Genomic DNA, 20,663 nt, shown 5'->3' on the forward strand with positions numbered 1-20,663 from the left:
ACAAAGGAATAGTTTCAAATGTGATAATCTAATCTGTCTGTCCACAGAGTAGTATATTGAGCTATTAAAACAATACTATGCAATTGGGATTCAAATGTATTTCTGTCAGGAACTAACTTAGCCTAACTTGTTTGCATGGAAACAAGGAAAAATCAAAATTTGAATCATTCCCAAATAACAAAAGGCACCACTTCAGCCTATAGTTAATGCATGTACCAGGTTTGGAGGAAATGTCTTTTACAGTTTTGAATTTTTGCTCCACAACAACACCTACACCTCCCTTTTGAGATCAAATCCAAATTGCTTCCATGGAAATCAAGAAATATAAAAATGCCCAAATTTCATAACTAGCAAAAGGCGCCACTTCAGGATCTGTTTGATATACCTGCCAAGTATTGTTGAACAATATTGAATGCTTTTTTCAGTTGTGCTCCCGAAAACAAATCCACCCCCAAATAAGACTAAGTAGAAGAAAAATAAAAATGCCAAAAATACGTAAATAGCAAAAGGCACCACTTAGAATCTGTTTGATATATTTGCGAAGTATTGTTGAAAGATACTGAACGGTTTTGGAGTTGTGCTCCGGAAAAGAAAATCATATCCTCATGAGAAGACTAAGTGGAAATCGAGAAAAATAAAAATGTCAAAAATCTGTAATTAGCAAAAGGCACCATTCCAAGATCTGCCAATTTTTCTTGAAAAACAATAAACATTTTTTTAGTTGTGCCCCGGAAACAAAATGATTACAGATGGATGGATGGACGATGCATCGACTATATCCCCCATATTATATGGTGGGGGGATAACAATAGGCACGATATGTGATTCAAACCCACGATCGGGTTTCTGGCATGCCCCTATGGAACTAACCATGAGATAAAATGTGTTTAAATACCAAAAGGTATGTATATCTTAACAGAAAAGGAATAACTTCAGGTTGAAATCTGGACCTGGTGTCATTCTCTGCACTGTTCAAATCTGTTTATTTTACTATCAAACATACAAACCTATACCACACCACAATCCCTATCCTTATCATGAAATTCATATTCTCCAATGGCATATTTCAAAGTATACTTCTATCAGCAATTGTGACGATACAAAGATGAGTGGAAAGGCTGTGACAGTTTCCCACAGCCTGCGATTACTTGACAGTGGCCAGACTCCCCACATGTCCCTAGCCCTGCATGGTTGGCAGCCAGCCAGGGACTACCTCCAGCCCCCAATATGGTGACACTAATGACAATCCAGGCCAGCTAAAGTTACATCAACAAGGAACATCCCACTCTCATCACATCTCACTCAAGATCAGGTCATGCATCATGCAGCATACTGAAAAAAGACTTTCTGCGATCATGTACATTCTGCTACAAGCCAAACCCCAATGAGAATTGAGAAGTACTGAAGATACATATGATTTATCATAAGGGGTTACTGACATATCATCCTTGATCGTCCCAATATTTCAACAATTTGGCATCCAATCATTTTACCCTTTTTTGTTATCCTTATTTGTGATGTTCTTAAAGATATTTATTGCTACTGTGCTTGCTATTACAAAGGTGACTTATACAGGGCCTTCATGAAGTTAAAATGTACTGTCAATAAGTTGGAGCTAAGAGTGATCAGAAACAGGTGAAAACACTAACTCAGTGGGCTGGCTGTCACATTTTAACATGTGTACCTGTATGCTGTGGCCATGTATGCACATGTACCCTTACTGGCCTAGTTGGCAGTGAGCCATGCCATGAGGAGCCCACCAGGCCTGGTGACAGTACCGACTGTGTTCGTGGGTTGGTTGGAATTACGCATCCCTGAGACATCCCAGTCTGTGATATACCAGGGAGGTTTTTGTTACAGATTGCATTCTTGACAAGGGATTAGGTCCTTGCCATCACACTTCATGCCTTCCCATTATGCCATATGCCAGGAAGGTCGGTGAACAGATAGTGCCCAAGTTGTGTTGTGTAACTCACTCTCAGGGCCATCATCCTGTTGTAATTAACTAACTTTATTAGCTGTATCAATTAAAGTGGTGACAGGAAAGAAGTTATGGCAGGAGTCTTTTTGCACAGGGAAAAGCTAGGCATTAATATTCTAGCCAACCTTGCAGCACACTATGATTCTCTATCAAGTTATACTTTTGCAGTGAAATCATGCCATTGCAGTAAAATAAAGAAGTTGTTATCCATAAATTCTGTCTACTTTGTCATCCGTCAATTTCTGAGAAATGCCTGTCAAACTGAAATGAAAGGAGTAAAGATTGTGTTAACGACAAAACCAAACTGAAATGGCCCACCAATGGTAACTATCCATGCTTACCAACTAATCCCATTGGTAAAAACATTCCATGTTGACTTCCCCTTTAGGCTGACATGACGCACCACTTGTGCACCATGATATTACTAAGTGATACGCTACATGATATGCTTCATTCTGTATACATACTCTAAATACGGTTTCACAAATTGATTTAATTATGATTTTTTAGGAACAGGTAGTGTTCAGTCATTTAGGCTAACATGTATACTGTATCTATAGATTGCATGAGCATAATGCCTGCCATCAGAGGGAAGCTTTGGAAAGACTTGTTTTTCTTGTGTATTATGTGCACTTGAGCATAATGTGGACCCCTCATTATTCCTCTTCAAAAAAACTTCTTTTTTTCAAAGTGAAGTAAGGAAAGGTTTTGTTCTGCCAAGGCTGTGATACCAACTGAATTACATATCTCACCTGTCATGCATGACAACGAAAATCCAGTCAAATGGGTGGGCTGAACTACCCGACTCTCCATTTGACAAATGCACTTTCATATGGCTACATGCTGAATATTTGTGCTTGTCAAATGTGAAATCAGTCCTATGATGAAAACTAATAATATTCCCAAATGACAATAAGATTTATTGAGTATTAATATGCGCTTTCAAAAAATCACATTGTATCCCTTCAGTGAATTCAGGTGAATAAACAGGTATAACAAACTTGGTCAATAAAAGTATTAAATTTGACATAAAACATCACCAGACACGATGATTTACCAAATTGTATTTGCTGCTATCAAAGGCATTGTTTTATATGCAGAGATTAAGATTACCGTTTGTATTTTCTCATAAACTGAGACGGAAATAGCAATCAGCTGTGCACACGTTTCCTCCCAATTTACCGGTGATTCAACTTCAAGTACCCAATGATACAACTTCAAAGAATTTTGATGCAGTTGTCGGACGAAATTGTATCTGAAATAATTATTTTATCAGGAATAATATACTCAACCACAAAAGAAACACCACCATGAATAGGTATATGAGAAACCTTATTTGTCCAAACACTGTAAACATACTTTAAGACATATCAAAAAGATGAAACTTGGCAAAACTGATCATCAAGTTTGAAATTAAAGTGTCAAATGTTCTTAAAGTGAAACACAACACTAGTCTGAGAAAATGGCATCACAAGTCAGTATCTCGTGTGTCCTCCATGTGCATTGATGACTGCCCTGCAACGTCAATACATGAAATAAATGAGGCGGTTGCTGATGGCCATAGGCACTTGAGCCCACACTCTGAGGAACTCTGAGTTGTCGGCCTTGGTCGGACGTCATTCAGCCATCTTTGAATCTCGTCCCACAGGTGCTCAATGGAATTTAAATCAGACTGAGGGCAGGCAACTGTGGTTCTGATGCCATTCTGCTGGAGGAAGTCTCCTGTTGCTCAGTGTGGGCATGGGTGTTATCATGCTGAAACTCGTGGTTGCGGTGACATGCCAAATGAGGTATGGTGTGTGGTCTCAAGACTTGATCAATGTACCGAGCTGCTGTGACACCACTGCCTCTCCCTGGACTGATGTTCTGGAAGACCACAGGGTCGACCCTCTGTGCAAGACCAATTCCACCCCACACCATGATGCTCGGACCACCCCACGAGTCTCTCACAACAACACAAGCATCCGAATAACGTTCCCCACGGCGCTGCCAAACTCTCTCTCAGCTAACTGCTGTTGAGATACAGTAACGGCTCTCGTCTGAGAAGAGGACTATTCTCCACTGCTGGTGGTGCCAATGCTGGTGCTGTGTTGCCCAATGAAGATGGTCCTGGCGATGATGTGGTGTCAGAATGGGTCCTCTGTGTGGCCTGTGACAATGGAGGTATCTGACCGTCAATTGTCAACACACGGTGTCCGCACTAATGTGTCGCTGGTATGATCCCATGGCCTGTCGAGCAGATTCCGCAGCAGTAACAAAGCGATCTTGAAGATGCTGTCGCACGATCTGATGATCCTGACGTCGGGTGGTTAAGTGGTCAGTCATCTGTAGTGTTGGTGGTCTGATACCGTTGCTGGAGCCTGTATATGGTCCTTGCGTGGACTTGAAATGCATTGGCTACTTGCTGGGCGGTTTGTCCAGCTTGCAATCGTCCGAGGGCTTGGTGTCGCTGATTTCATGTCAATCAAGGCACATGGTAGCAATTCAATAACGAATGAATGTTAACCGATCTGGGTGGACTTTTATAGGGCAAGAAATGGGGGAATGCATGTGCATTTCAATTTGCAAGGAACTCACGTGCATCATGTTACCATGGCCATTGCCGTGATGCATTTGCGTGATCGGTTTTATTGTCATCTGCTTTGTTTTTTCATCATCAAATTTCATTTTTCCGGACAAGGTAATGTTTGAATTTTCAAAATCTTTGACAAAAATTACCCAGATATTTAAATGACAACTTTTCATGCAATGTCACTTGGGGTGACGCTTCTTTTGCGGTTCAGTATATATTCCAAAATCATGTTTTTTCAGTTGCAGCTTCACTACATATATATTTAAAGTGATAAGGATCATAAGCGTACCACTTTGGTACAGGTGGTATGTAGGATATTTTTTTACGTATGGAACAATTTGACCAGTCACCGTAGGGACTTCCCGCGCTACATGTATTTCGCATGCGAAAACGTTATGTTGACATTTAACAGTCAAACTGCGTCAAATATGACTTTTAGCAAGTCATGGTACAGCATTTATGATATGTGTATCCATTCTCTTGCAACTCGTTTCAAGGCGTCAATAGCAGTAATCTGACCGTGGTTGCTGTAAATAAGTGTGAGTTGTGAGATCTACCTATCACTTCGCATACGATTTTGCCGAAATTATTGTAAACATTTTTATTATAATTATTGAATGAAATTTTGAATATCATTAATAAAATATATTGCAAACATTTGTCCAGATAAACAATGAACAATTTGTTTATAACCAGATATTATAATAAAAGTACTTCTGTTTGGATTTGTTGACTGGTATTTCTGGTGTTACGTGATCGCGGTGATCAGCTGATAATGTTTTCTGAAGGGAAAACATTGTGTCATTGAAAAACTTTAAAAAGTTTATGTCAGTAAATTTTGGGAGCCATGCTTTACCACGTGCTATAAGCAATTTAGTGCTATATTGAAGAGCGCAATAGCGAGGGAACACTGTAGTCCATTTATATGGCACTGTACTACATGCATAAGCATGTTCTAATCTCTTAGATATTTAATACCCCGGTCAATGGATCAGTGTGCACTCAACAATCATTCTCTTCTCCCTGGGGAGTATATAACCCAAGCTACCTGTTAGGCACTAGAAGGTTAACAACCACATTGCCATCTCAGCTCATCGGGTGACAATTCACTACTAGGTGAACAAATGCACAATTCAAACAAAGTCACTTGCCCAAGGAGACACCACATGTTCAACATGTGCTTTAGTGTGTGGCAGGACAGGAGCACTAGAAACTCTCAGGAGCCAAGCTGCCGAACACGGTCACTCATCCAAGGACACTCCACAACCGATGTTGCCTAAATTCACCTGATCTGTGACCTGTGCGCTGTGCATAGGACCAGGTGCCACCACTTCCAGTCTTTTCTACCGTTTTTTTATGTCACTTCCAGTGTAAATGATGTCACTTCTGGTTCCTATGACATCATTAATGACATCACTTCCGGTCCAAGATAAGTAATTTTCTTCTTTGTGACATCATTTCTGGTCCATATGACGTTATTTTTTACGTCACTTCCAGTCTCATTTCTCTTCCAATTGTGACGTAACTTCCGGTCATCCAGTTGACTTAACTGTAATGATACATGGTTCTCTAACGATCTATCATCAGCGGAAGAAGTACTCACCTTCTGAAGCTGGAGGTGAAAATGTCGCCTTGATTTCTTGGCTCGGACACAATGTTTAATGCCAATATATATGCATGAGAAATCTTTGTCACAGTTCATAATGCTACCATCACACCTAAGTAGTTCTACCCTGTTCTAAACAAAATACTAGAATGGGCTGTGATCACGGTAGAATTAGTAGTTTGGTGTAAAATACGATGCTAGTTCAGTCATAGTTCTGAAATTTATGTCGGACTGCACCACGTCATAACATGTCCCTAGTAGGTTTGAAGTACGGCAATTCTGTTCGAAGTATTACGTCTTTCTTGATTTAAGTACGTTGTCAATCCGACTTATTGCAGAACGGGATGGACGGGATAAAATTTTGAGCAGACTCAAAGTTCTAGAGCACCCTCCCCGTCCATGAAGTTCGTAAAAAGACTGTCAATAGTTGCTACTACGTCCACTACGTTCATACACAGTTGGAGTCTGTTTGACAACATTTACACGAACGTATTGAGAACTAGTTTGGTGTGATGGAGGTATAACCAAGCACAACATCCACAAAGTTCCATATTTTAAATATAGATCATGATTTCCTGCTTAAAACGTTTCAAATAATACTATTCAACCAAAACCTTTTCGTCAAAATCTGAAATTCATCATACACTAGGACGGTACCATTGCTGTAATTTGATTTGCTGCTTTAGGTCACATGCTTAAATTTGACCAATCACGAACCTTGTAGCAGTTTTCGGCAAGAAAGCTTCATTAAAAACCAATTTCTATCCAATAGATGTTACAACTGCGAAAAGACTCCAGTGGAGGTTACTGTAATTTAGGGTATGACATAAGCATTTTACTGGTACCTGCCATAGAAGCCATCGACGCATGTGTTATTCATTTGAAGTTTTGAAAACAAGGCTATTTCTTCATATTGCTGAGCAGACAGCTACTGTTATCTGGAAATGGGTGATGACAGATAGTATTTAAAATTCTTTCTAAAATAATTTTTCGATTATGTAAACAATAAAATTATAAAAGAAATAGGTAAGTGGATATTATGAAATCTTATATTTGCTGAAAACCATCAAATTTTCGCTTCCTTGTTGCTAAATCATCATGAATGTGTTAGCTTACATTTTATATTTTTAAAACAAATTTAATTAAGCTGTAAATGCATTATTTAAATAATGTGATAAAAATAACTTTCATATGTATAAACAGAAGGATTAGACCTTCTAAATAATGTACAACATGTAGTAGCAAAGATGTTTTACAAGCAGATAATTTCCTTTCCAAATTTTGGCTTCATCTATCACCCCAGAGTCTCTGGGAACTCAGGGTCACAGCAGTAAAAGCTTCTGGTTGACTGGTGTTGAAAGAGTTAATAATGGCCTGTGCTGCGACAATACGGCCTATCCAAGTAAATCCCCTCAAGATCAGGCTGAACATCTCGTAAAAAAATGGATGTGAAAGTGTTCTGCGATTCTGACTGACAGGTTGAAACCTCTTGTTCTAAGGAAACTGAGGTCCATTAGGTAAAACATGTGGCTAAAGCTCTGATTTCATGGACGGAACACCATCCTAGGAGAGTCCTGGGCCTGACGATAACTTGAGGCTATGGTGGCTTTAAGCCAACTCACTACTGTAGCCTTAGTAATGTCTTTGTCGGGAAGGAGTCTTTCAAGATATGAATAATCTTTTCCAACATCAGTGATAGGGATCAATAGCTGCAAGATAGAACTTGAGAGCTCTTATGGGGCACAGAAGACGGTCGGGATGATCCACCGTAGGTCCTGGCGCAGGAATGGTGTAATGTCTGTGACCGAAGGGGCCAAGCGCAGCAGCTTGGTTCCTTGCTACGAATTCTGGGAGAGAACAGAAGGTGATGGAAGACAAGTTGGGGGTATGTGTGAGACTCGAGTAATCCAGTCCATGGAGCTCAGAGACCCTAGCAGCAGTAGCCAAGGCTAATAGGAAGGCTGTTTTCCTTGATTTTTGGAGTAATGTACCAGAAGTGAGAGGTTCAAAGGGTTCCATTAGTAGAGCTGATATAACCACTGACAAGTTCCATTTCTGGAAGGTACGAGGGACATGAACATCTTCCAAAAGGAACAAACGCATGAGTCTGCTTAAGATAGGATGATTGCCGATCGAAAGGAACTGAATGAAGATCGAATCGATATTCTGTGATGAAAAACTTGTTATCCTGACAATGATGTAGGAGGAAGTAGGCAGCCATGGGGATAGTAACGACAACATTTCCTAATCCAAATTGTCGTCGGCACTGAATAAACGTATCCCATCTATTGTCTTTAAGGAGAGAGGAAGACGATCTCCATGATTTAGCCACCACAGATTCAGAGAATCGGGGGGCCTGCATTCTTTGCGTGATAGCTTCCATACGGTGAGATTTAGGTTTGGAAGGTTTTCATAGACAGGGTCCAATCTGGGTTGACACAGATCTCTGAGGAACGATATTGGGAGAGGATCTTCTATTAGTAGGGCCATGAGTCTGTGAAACCAAGGCCTTTTGGAGCAGATCAGTGCGATTAGGATGATGGTACAGTCTGTTAGTTCTATCTTCTGTATCACTTTGTCCAGAAGAGACCATGGAAGAAACGCATACGCCAATATATTGGTCCAGTCCACAGACAGAGCGTCAATATGCATAGCTCTCAAATCTGGTACCGGACTGATGTAGACTGCGAGCTGATGATTCAGACAAGTCGCAAACAGATCCAGTTGCAGAGTGTCCTATTTTGATGTGATCTAGGTAAAAATGTTTTGATGGAGAGTCCAATCTGTGGAAAGGATCCTCATGTGTCTGGACAGGATGTCTGCGAGGATGTTCAACTTCCCTGGAATATGTCTCGCTTCCATCCAGCAGTTGCATGAGTCGGCCAAGTTGAATAAAAGCGAGGTTTCAATCATCAGAGAACTGAACTTGTTTCCTCCCTGTTTCTGTATATAAGCCACTACTGTGGTGTTGTGTTGAGTTAGTGAGTTGGTAAGGGAGTCTTTCCAATTCTGGATCTTATGGAATATAGCCCTCATCTCCCTGCAGGTGATGTGGAGATCCTTCTCTGTCTCTGTCCAGATGGGCTTCCCAGCCCAACTCTGAGGCATCCGTTAAATGATAATGTTTGAGCGAGGAAAAGGTGAGAGGGATGCCCGTCATGACATGCTGTTGATGTATCCATCATAGGAAGGTGGTCTTGGAAGGTGATTGGTAATGTACCCAGGGTGTCTAACAATAGGTTCCGAAGAGGTTGTAGTTGTAGCCTTCCTCTGTAGGTCAAGTCCTGGAGAAATGTTAACCTTCTGAGGAGGGACATCCACTATCTGTTAGTACAAGTTGGTAACATCAGAGCATTGTCAATCATGAGATTTAGGGATGTAAAATCTTCAGGAGAACAGAGTAAGCCCTTCTGAAGAAGAAAGCAGGTCCCAGTGCAATTCAGATCCTGGATGGATGTGAGCTACAATTTGGAAGGATGAAGGAGAAATCCCAGTCAAGCCATAAGTTGACAGAAATGTCTGGTTTTGAGAGAGTTGAGACTTGTCTTGATTGGCCACCAGAAAATCTTCCAGGTATGCATGTAGGTGGATTAAATGGAGATGGGCATAGCTGATCACTGTGCTGTTATTCTGGTGAACAGTCATGGAGCAATCGAGAAAGGGAAGGACCTGGAACTCGTAGTGATGCCCATTTCTGAAATAAGGGCTGAATCTGCGCATGGCATCTTGAAGATCTATGCTGAAGGCAAAATCTTCCTGATGCAGTGTAGTTCTTAGTTTCCGGACAGATTCCATCTGAGATTTGGGAGGAGGTATTAGAAAATTCTGGAGTATGCATATGGCTCATTTCACCTTTTTTTATAGATTGTAGATCGTAGTTCATGGACAAAGCCGGACAGTGGTAAGGGTGACTCCTTAACACCATAAGATGGCTTCTCTACTGGCTTAATCAGATGGTTAGTAGACCCATGCAGGGACCTGGACGGTCTTGCCACCTGTGAGGGTAAGGTGGACAGCTGGACTATCGGTTGGTGGCTGGATTGTCCAGTGGCTGGGAGGCTGTAGCACTGGCGGTAGGAGGCTGACATGTGTCCATCATAGACGGTCCCACATGTGGCCTCTTGGCCATTGGATTCTTCTGCACCTGGGTGGAATCGAGTCTTTTCAACTGTTCTACCTCCAGCTATAGAGCCGAAAGATGGGATTCAAAAAGTGAATGTCATCTCGGGCTTCTGCTGAGAAAATAATTGATCCAGCAGGGCAACAGGAAAGTCCAGATGTGTTGGCAGCACAGTTGACTATTCATTGTCGGAGAGGTAGGTTATAAGTCTGGGAGATAATATCATCAACCTTTCTCTTGGCTTCTTAGCCTTAGTAATAGTGTCATTAAGCTTGGTAAAGGCTTTCTAGGACAGAGGGAGACAGAGGGGACAGTGATAGTCCTGTGTACAGGTGGATTCTCTGCATGTCCAACATTCTACGTTAGGGTCGCCTGAGATCATAAATTGGCCACATTTGTGACAACGTGACTGAGGAGGGAGAGACTACATCGTGATGGGATTGCACTTATGCAACTAATACTTACGAATCAAAGCCCATGTAACTACTAATATATAGAGGTTATCATGCGAGTGTGTTTGGGGATGGTAAATATCCTGCATTAGGAATAAACATTGTATTTAGTGAGCCTTGGCAAGCTAAATACATAGTGTTTATTCCTAATACAGGATATTTACCATCCCCAAACACACAAGCGTGATAACCTCTTTATCATATAATGTCATTCTTTAATTCTGTGCTTCAAAATCGCTTTCCCTCTCTCACAAAAATTACCGAGACATTGCGAGTTTTCCTGGAATGCACGCTTTAATATTTATTACGTCACAGGGTAAGTGATGTGTCAGTCGGACAGTGACAGTAGCCAATATAGTTCAAATTGTAATCTTTTTGTTATACAGTAACAAAGCACCATATACGCAAAACAACAATTGTTTTTAATTGCCTTTCGCGGCAATCCATAGGTTTGTCCGCTAGAGTAACTGCCCTTTGTCAAAGGGAAGCTTCTCTAACCCCAGTCTAGGAGACGTCACGGCCATGGTCAGACGTTGTTGACAGTCGGTCTGTCCTGTCATAACGTCAAGAAGGGTAGTCAGATGTACACACAGCGACAAAACGAAACAAGGTAACAATTCAAACATATTTCGGCCAAATCCAACTAATTTGTGGTGAATGTTTCAAGCCGCAGAGGTCTACAAGCACAGATATGGCTACTGATCCCGCTTGGCTAGGCCTCGTGCCCTCGCAAAATTGTTTCGAAATTTATATCTCAAAAGTTGCAAAACTTATAAAATGCCTTAGCTACGTCACAGTTAGACACGGATTTTCAATATATTACTGTTCTTTTGATAATGATAGCAATTATCAATGTAGTTTATCCAGATTCCCGATGGTTAATTCTGACTCGATCGCCGAATGACGAGGACGACGCCATGTTTATTTATAAACAGTGAAAGTAGTCCCTGTACTTGACCTTTGATATTTGCATCTCAATCCACATATGACCCCAACGGATATCATTTTTATCCGTTGGCTTTATCCTGCCGAGAAACCTACCCATTATATGATAAATTAGTAGGATTACTAAACTCATACTGAAACGTATTAGAATAGTGTGACTACAGCTATGTGCTAGAGAAATAAGTAGACATGTTGACTCTAAAACACACAGGAAAGAAGTGAGGTTTTCCTGTCTTCACACACAAAAGAGCTGTAAGCTGCTAAGGGCTATAGCAGGGAAAATTACTGGTATAGCTGACAGTGAAGAGGACCCCAAACGTAAGCATCATGGTCACATCCCAGACAAATGAAAGTATCATGGTCACTTCCCAGACAAATGGAAGTATCACGGTCACATCCCAGACAAATGTAAGTATCATTTTCACTTCCCAGACAAATGGAAGTATAATGGTCACTTCCCAGACAAATGTAAGCATCATGGTCATTTCCCAGACAAATGTAAGCATCATGGTCACTTCACAGACAAATGTAAGCATCATGTTCACTTCCCAGACAATGTTAGCATCATGGTCACTTTCCAGACAAATGGAAGTATCATGTTCACTTCCCAGAAACTGTAAGCATTATGGTCACTTCCAAGACAAATGTAAGTATGATGTTCACTTCCCAGACAAATGTAAGCATCATGGTCACTTCCCAGACAATGTAAGTAGCATGTTCACTTCCCAGACAATGTAAGTAGCATGGTCACTTCCCAGACAATGTAAGTATCATGGCCATTTCCCAGACAAATGTAAGCATCATGGTCACTTCCCAGACAAATGTAAGCATCATGGTCACTTCCCAGACAAATGTAAGTATCATGTTCACTTCCCAGAAAATGTAAGCATCATGTTCACATCCAAGACAAATGTAAGCATCATGTTCACTTCCCAGACAAATGTAAGTATCATGGTCACTTCCCAGACAAATATAAGCATCATGGTCACTTCCCAGACAAATGTAAGTATTATGGTCACTTCCCAGACAAATGTAAGTATCATGGTCACTTCCCAGACAAATGTAAGCATCATGGTCACTTCCCAGACAAATGTAAGTATCATGTTCACTTCCCAGACAAATGTAAGCATCATGTTCACATCCAAGACAAATGGAAGTAGCATGTTCACTTCCCAGACAAATGTAAGCATCATGGTCACTTCCCAGACAAATGTAAGTATCATGGTCACTTCCCAGACAATGTAAGCATCATGGTCACTTCCCAGACAAATGTAAGTATCATGTTCACTTCCCAGACAAATGTAAGCATCATGTTCACATCCAAGACAAATGGAAGTAGCATGTTCACTTCCCAGACAAATGTAAGCATCATGGTCACTTCCCAGACAAATGTAAGTATCATGGTCACTTCCCAGACAATGTAAGCATCATGGTCACTTCCCAGACAAATGTAAGTATTATGGTCACTTCCCAGACAAATGTAAGTATCATGGTCACTTCCCAGACAAATATAAGTAGCATGGTCACTTCCCAGACAAATGTAAGTATCATGGTCACTTCCCAGACAAATGTAAGTATCATGGTCACTTCCCAGACAAATGTAAGTATCATGGTCACTTCCCAGACAATGTAAGCATCATGGTCACTTCCCAGACAAATGTAAGTATTATGGTCACTTCCCAGACAAATGTAAGTATCATGGTCACTTCCCAGACAAATGTAAGTATCATGGTCACTTCCCAGACAAATGTAAGTATCATGGCACTTCCCAGACAAATGTAAGCATCATGTTCACATCCAAGACAAATGTAAGTATCATGGTCACTTCCCAGACAAATGTAAGTATCATGGTCACTTCCCAGACAAATGTAAGTATCATGGTCACTTCCCAGACAAATGTAAGCATCATGTTTACCTGACACTGCTTCAGCTCAGAGGCAAGAGTCTTGTTTTCGGCAAGCAAGTGACTCACATCAACATCTGAAAGTAGACTGTACTTAGAAAGCATGACATAATTATTGAACAGCATATCATCTTGTTGATACGTATGTTAACTTGGTATGGATCCGTATGCTAACTTGGCAGTACATGTACCAAAAGCAACTTGTGACCATTGTGATATGCCATCTTTCAGCAACTCACTGGGAAGTACTAGTCTGACAGATGACCTGAAGGTCTCCATACACCAGTATCCAGGTGACACCTGAGAGATGATCTGGAGGTCACCACACACCACTATCTAAGTGACACCTGACAGAAAGCCTGGAGGTCAGGCATACACCACTATCTAAGTGACACCTGACAGAAAGCCTGGAGGTCAGGCATACACCACTATCTAAGTGACACCTGACAGAAAGCCTGGAGGTCAGGCATACACCACTATCTAAGTGACACCTGACAGAAAGCCTGGAGGTCAGGAAAACACCACTATCTAAGTGACACCTGACAGAAAGCCTGGAGGTCAGGCATACACCACTATCTAAGTGACACCTGACAGAAAGCCTGGAGGTCAGGCAAACACCACTATCTAAATGACACCTGACAGAAGGCCTGGGGTGAGTGAGTATGGTTTTACGCCGCTTTTTGCAATATTCCAGCAATATCACGGCAGGGGACACCAGAAATAGGCTTCACACATTGTACCCATGTCGGGAATCGAACCCGGGTCTTCTGCGTGACGAGCGAACGCTTTAACCACTAGGCTACCCGACCGCCCCCATAAGGCCTGGAGGTCACCCTTACACCACAAACAATTGACACCTGACAGAAAGCCTGGAGGTCAGGCAAACACCACTATGTAAGTGACACCTGACAGAAAGCCTGGAGGTCAGGCAAACACCACTATCTAAGTGACACCTGACAGAAAGCCTGGAGATCACCCAATTACCACTATCTAAGTGACACCTGACAGAAGGCCTGGAGGTCACCCTTACACCACTATCTAAGTGACACCTGACAGAAAGCCTGGAGGTCAGGCAAACACCACTATCTAAGTGACACCTGACAGAAAGCCTGGAAGTCAAGCAAACACCACTATCTAAGTGACACCTGACAGAAAGCCTGGAGATCACCCAATTACCACTATCTAAGTGACACCTGACAGAAGGCCTGGAGGTCAGGCAAACACCACTATCTAAGTGACACCTGACAGAAAGCCTGGAGGTCAGGCAAACACCACTATCTAAGTGACACCTGACAGAAAGCCTGGAGGTCAGGCAAACACCACTATCTAAGTGACACCTGACAGAAAGCCTGGAGGTCAGGCAAACACCACTATCTAAGTGATACCTGACAGAAATCCTGGAGGTCATGCATACACCACTATCTAAGTGACACCTGACAGAAAGCCTGGAGGTCAGGAAAACACCACTATCTAAGTGACACCTGACAGAAAGCCTGGAAGTCATGCATACACCACTATCTAAGTGACACCTGACAGAAAGCCTGGAGGTCAGGAAAACACCACTATCTAAGTGACAACTGACCGAAAGCCTGGAGGTCAGGCATACACCACTATCTAAGTGACACCTGACAGAAAGCCTGGAGGTCAGGCATACACCACTATCTAAGTGACACCTGACAGAAAGCCTGGAGGTCAGGAAAACACCACTATCTAAGTGACACCTGACAGAAAGCCTGGAGGTCAGGCATACACCACTATCTAAGTGACACCTGACAGAAAGCCTGGAGGTCAGGCAAACACCACTATCTAAGTGACACCTGACAGAAAGCCTGGAGGTCAGGCAAACACCACTATCTAAGTGATACCTGACAGAAAGCCTGGAGATCACCCAATTACCACTATCTAAGTGACACCTGACAGAAAGCCTGGATGTCACCCATACACCACAAACAGGTGACACCAGAGAGATGGCAGTTCTTGTTACCCATGACAACACGGTCATTGTGACCTCCTGACCCCCATGGTTGTTGGCATCACAACAAGCAGGTGGTACTGGGAACTTTGTTCAGGAATGCCCTTGATGTTACAAGTTTGACATCTATGTACAGCTGTTGATGCTTTTATCAATGTAATGTTGGAAGATACATATATGTAGTTTTCAGGTAACATGACCAAATGACCTTGATAACTGGGCATGAAGGACATTCAGGCACTGTCAGCATACAGAATTGAACCACCATAGTTTAACGCTATAGCTCAACCTTTTTACATACCTGACAATGTACTGAAAAAACTCAGACAGAAGTTATATAATGTTATTGTTTCCTGTGACCCACCTTTCTTGCGGTCAAAATCTAGCGATATGGTGGACATGTTGGACATCAACTTCCAATCCCATCAGTTGGAAAGTAGTTGTAAAGAAATGACTTGCATCTGCACGAAGCATAAATCAATGATTGTTTAAAAAAACATTAAAAGACAAATACAAACAATGAAGACAATGTATTCTGTTAAGATTAGAAATGCATGTTAATACACCATGGAATATCTCTGTTTATACAGCATCATGACTGTAGGTATGTGAGGTCACCAGTCCACTAACCTCAGAATGAGCAGAATACAGTCAGTCCAAGGAACCTGAAATGTCTTGTCACTTTGTTTCAAAGTTTTGCAATTCTAGACAAAACTCATCTCTCGGCATTCAACACTATAATGATGTAAAGAAGCAAGGGACACTCTGTATGAACAGTTCATCTGTGCCACTACAGGGGACGAGGAGATGAGGAAGCTCTTGTGTCTTATATAATGCAATACAAATTATGAAAATGTGTCAGTGTTTCGCTTATCAATCATCTTATGACAACCATTGAATGAACTATCCTGCATTTAGTCTAACAAATGCCATGCTTCTTCGTGTAACAATGTACATTTAGTCACTAGACTTAGCAACATACCAAAATATGTATTTGTACATCATGACCCTAATTTCAAAACCAGTGGATGCATGTTGTTCCTCATTTGACAACAATACATAACCATAAAGGAATAAAAACACCATGTGCATCCTAACAAATGTTTACTGTAATCAATGTTACTAGTGTCTCTTCCCAACAGAATTGGCAAAAACAGATGAACAAGGCTATTCCTAACTTATTTCAGTATGTTACTCTTTTCTTGATCAGAGCTGTTTGTGCATTATAGGACCATCAACATGGGCAAATAATATTGATTTAAATGATAAATAAGCTAGAATTGGTCCAATATGAACTGAATACTTCCCCAGGGATGTGCATTTAATAACCTGAGTTGCCAAAGAGCAGGATGCCTACGTGGCAAGGGCACATGGAACATACTTCCTGTGCATCATGAAGGTACAACCCACAGTTTTCTCACACCTGAGCATAAACTTCAGCTCAACTTCTTGAATATTTCTTTTTTTAAATGGTTATGAAATGTTGTTTAGACATTGTTTAAACACTTAAGGGGCTAAGGTTCTTTGAATGTTGGTCATGGCTTAAATTTGTTAGAGCACAAGGACCCAGGTGTCTAATCATAGACGTGGTTAGTTGCGAGTCCGAAGCGTGGAACACTTCAATGATTAAAGACCAGGTCCTCATGGTCTAACCTATACATAGAAGATTCACAAAACAAAAACGCTGGAAATAGCTTACAGCACCGCATAATAGTTACTGTATTATAAGCCTTTCACTAACAAGGACACAACACAAAATTGATACCATTTTCAAAAAGTTCATCACCCAGGAATCCATTTTAGTTTGGGAAGAAATCTAATCAAAATTAGAGAATACTCAAATCTGATTGGTTGGTTTTGAAACAAAGTAGGAGGTAAGGATATTAATATTTCATTATTAGTCTTAACGTGCATTATTTTATTCTGATATTTGTAAGATATCATAAATTTGTGATCTATCATCTCTATACGCAATGTCATTGAATAAGCCCAGCGATGTTGAGAGTTTTCAATATTTGTAAACTAAATAAAGACTGTGGTAGCGCATTTTATAGCAAGCACTAGTTTATGAAAGCTCTTTTATTTTCAATATATATTTTCTTCTTTTTTTTTTCGTAATTCAAATGGCTAAAATGATTATGAATGGCAACTAAAATACATATATTATTTTATCAATTCATTATTTTTCATTATTATGCACAAAAATGCAGTTTATTAGGTATATTATATTGGCGCTGAACACATCCAAGTGTTGCGGTGTTAGGGTAGGTTACCCCAAACTCTATCCTTTGCCCTTGGATCCCCTTTACAATCAATCACCCCTTTACGATCATTAGGGTTAGGTAACCCTTTAGTTGCTATTATAGATTCTATAACGGCTCCTAATATTCTTCACACAAAATGTCAAGAAAGCAGGGTGAAATGGTTTAGTGTCAAATGAAGGAATGAGGGAGGCATGAGCATGGCTAGTGACGACACAAGGGTGAGTTTTTGCTTTTGAAGCAATACTGAATAAATGTAACAGGTGAAAGTGGCTTGTGTGAATGTTCCAGGACAGTTTCCAGTAGCCAAAATATTCAACAAAATCATTTCATCTTTAATACTTGACGATTTTGTATGAAGAATATATATTGTGGTACTGTATTCTAAAGGTAGGCTGAAGATTTATCTTTAAAGTCAGAAGGAATGTGTGTCTAGTCAGAAAGATATGCGAACCTTAGTCCCTTGTCGGTAACCATGGAGGGCCTACCTTTAGAATACAGTGCCACAAACTTTTCAAACACGTGACAATAGCCTATGACGTAATTTGTAGTATTTTGTTGCCAGTCACACCGGCGAAACAATCCCCTGTGACATCAGGGGTCATCGAGTGTGCATAAGCTCCCCCCAGTGATCTATCATCTCTACACGAAATGTCATTGAATACGCCAAGCACTGTGGAGAGTTTTGAGTGAGTGAGTGAGTTAGATTTAATGTCACATCGGCAATATTGGAGAGATTTGAATATTTGTTTACTGAATATAGCCTGCGGCAGCGCATTTTATAGCAAGCGCTAGTTTACGAAAGCAGTTTTATTTTTTATGTATTTTTTATTTCGTTTTTCTCGTAATTCAAGTGGCTAAAAGGGTTATAAATGGGAACTAATATACATATATTATTTTTTCGGTGCATTAATTTTCAATATTATGCACAAGAATGTAGTTTATTAGGGATATTATATTGACGTTGAACACATCCAAATATCGCCAGTGTAAGGGTAGATTACCCCAAACTCTATCCTTAGCCCTTGGATCCCCTTACGATCAATCACCCCTTTTTGATCATTAGGGTTAGGTACCCTTTTAGTGGCTATTAGATTACCCGTATTTTGTCCTTATCCCTTGGATCCCCTTTACGATGAATCATCCCTTCATGATCATTAGGGTTCGGTAAATCTACCCGTTTAGTTTCTCCTAAACGTAATTCTTCACACAAAAACATCGAGTAGCAAGAGTCATCAGAAAGATGACATGTCCCCACAGCAGCTGTCTGTAAAGTAACCACTAGTAAATGTGCAATTCTGTATGTAATGAGTCAACAGTTGAATGTTTTTTAAAAAGCATACATTGTTTACCCACTAAATGGTTTTCGAATTCTGGCCCGGAAACGAACCCGTTCCCCAATGGAGTCTAGGTCCAACTTCTTTCCATAAAAATTGTAAAAAATAAAAATTCGTAAAAAAATAAATATCAAAAGGCAACACTTCAGTATGTGCCTGATAGCTTTGCAAAGTTTCGATCAAATACACTGAATGGTTTTCAAATTCTGCCCCAGAAACAAACCCCATCCCCAATTGAGTCTATGTTCAACTTCATTCCATAAAAATTGAAAAAATCCCAAAATATCAAAAGGCACCACTTCAGTATGTGCCTGATAGCTTTACCAAGTTTCAATCAAATACACTGAATGGTCTTAAATTCTGCCCCGGAAACGAACCCCATCCCCAATTGAGTCTATGTCCAACTTCATTCCATAAAAGTTTTAAAAAATAAAAATTAAAAAAATCCCAAAAAATCAAAAGGCACCACTTCAGTATGTGCCTGATAGCTTTGACAAGTTTCGATCAAATACACTGAATGGTTTTCGAATTCTGCCCCGGAAACAAACCCCATCCCCAATTGAGTCTATGCCCAACTTCATTCCATAAAAGTTTAAAAAAAGAAAAATTAAAAAAATCCCAAAATATCAAAAGGCATCACTTCAGTATGTGCCTGATAGATTTGCCAAGTTTCGATCAAATACACTGAATGGTTTTCGAATTCTGCTCCGGAAACGAACCCCATCCCCAATTGAGTCTATGTCCAACTTCATTCCTTAAAAATTTAAAAAATAAAAATTAAAAAGTTCCCAAAATATCAAAAGGCATCACTTCAGTATGTGCCTGATAGATTTGCAAAGTTTCGATCAAATACACTGAATGGTTTTCAAATTCTGCCCCAGAAACGAGCCCCATCCCCAATTGAGTCTATGTCCAACTTCATTCCATAAAAATTGAAAAAAAAAAATTAGAAAAATCCCAAAATATCAAAAGGCACCACTTCAGTATGTGCCTGATAGATTTGCCAAGTTTCGATCAAATACACTGAATGGTTTTCGAATTCTGCCCCGGAAACGAACCCCATCCCCTATTGAGTCTATGTCCAACTTCATTCCATAAAAATTGAAAAAAAATAAAATTAGAAAAATCCCAAAATATCAAAAGGCACCACTTCAGTATGTGCCTGATAGATCTGCCAAGTTTCGATCAATCACACTGAATGGTTTTCGAATTCTGCCCCGGAAAAGGAAATGATTATGGACGGACAGACTGGCTGATCGCTATATCCCCCTGCATTATATAAAAAGAATTAAATGGTTTTGTGTCGAATACTTTGGCTACTGGAAACTGTCCTGGAACATTCACACAAGCCCCTTTCACCGGCTACATTTTTTCAGTACTGATTCAAAGCGAACTCACTGTTGTGTCGTCACTAGCCATGCACATGCCTCCCTTGTTCCTTACTATTACCCACATCCTTACACTGTTCCCTACCACACGAATTATTAAATAACTTGTCATTCATGCGTACTCGC

At 40.6% G+C, this 20,663-nt stretch overlaps 1 protein-coding gene across 4 annotated transcripts in view; it reads right to left on the reverse strand.

The window, feature by feature from the left end:
- LOC139478387 (centlein-like) overlaps positions 1–20,663 on the reverse strand; it is a 169,694-nt gene that overhangs the window by 139,419 nt on the left and 9,612 nt on the right. For all 4 annotated transcript variants that reach the window (XM_071260845.1, XM_071260852.1, XM_071260829.1 and 1 more), the window contains exons 2-3: positions 15,916–16,012; positions 13,592–13,656 (exon numbers count right to left, since the gene is read on the reverse strand). In XM_071260845.1, the coding sequence (XP_071116946.1) occupies positions 13,592–13,656; positions 15,916–15,961 (111 nt within the window). In that variant the 5' untranslated portion in view covers positions 15,962–16,012. The remainder of the gene's footprint in view (positions 1–13,591; positions 13,657–15,915; positions 16,013–20,663) is intronic.

Source organism: Haliotis cracherodii, unplaced genomic scaffold (genome assembly GCF_022045235.1).
Source record: "Haliotis cracherodii isolate W230 unplaced genomic scaffold, xgHalCrac1.p SCAF_1, whole genome shotgun sequence".
In the NCBI taxonomy this organism is placed as follows: Eukaryota; Metazoa; Mollusca; class Gastropoda; order Lepetellida; family Haliotidae; genus Haliotis; species Haliotis cracherodii.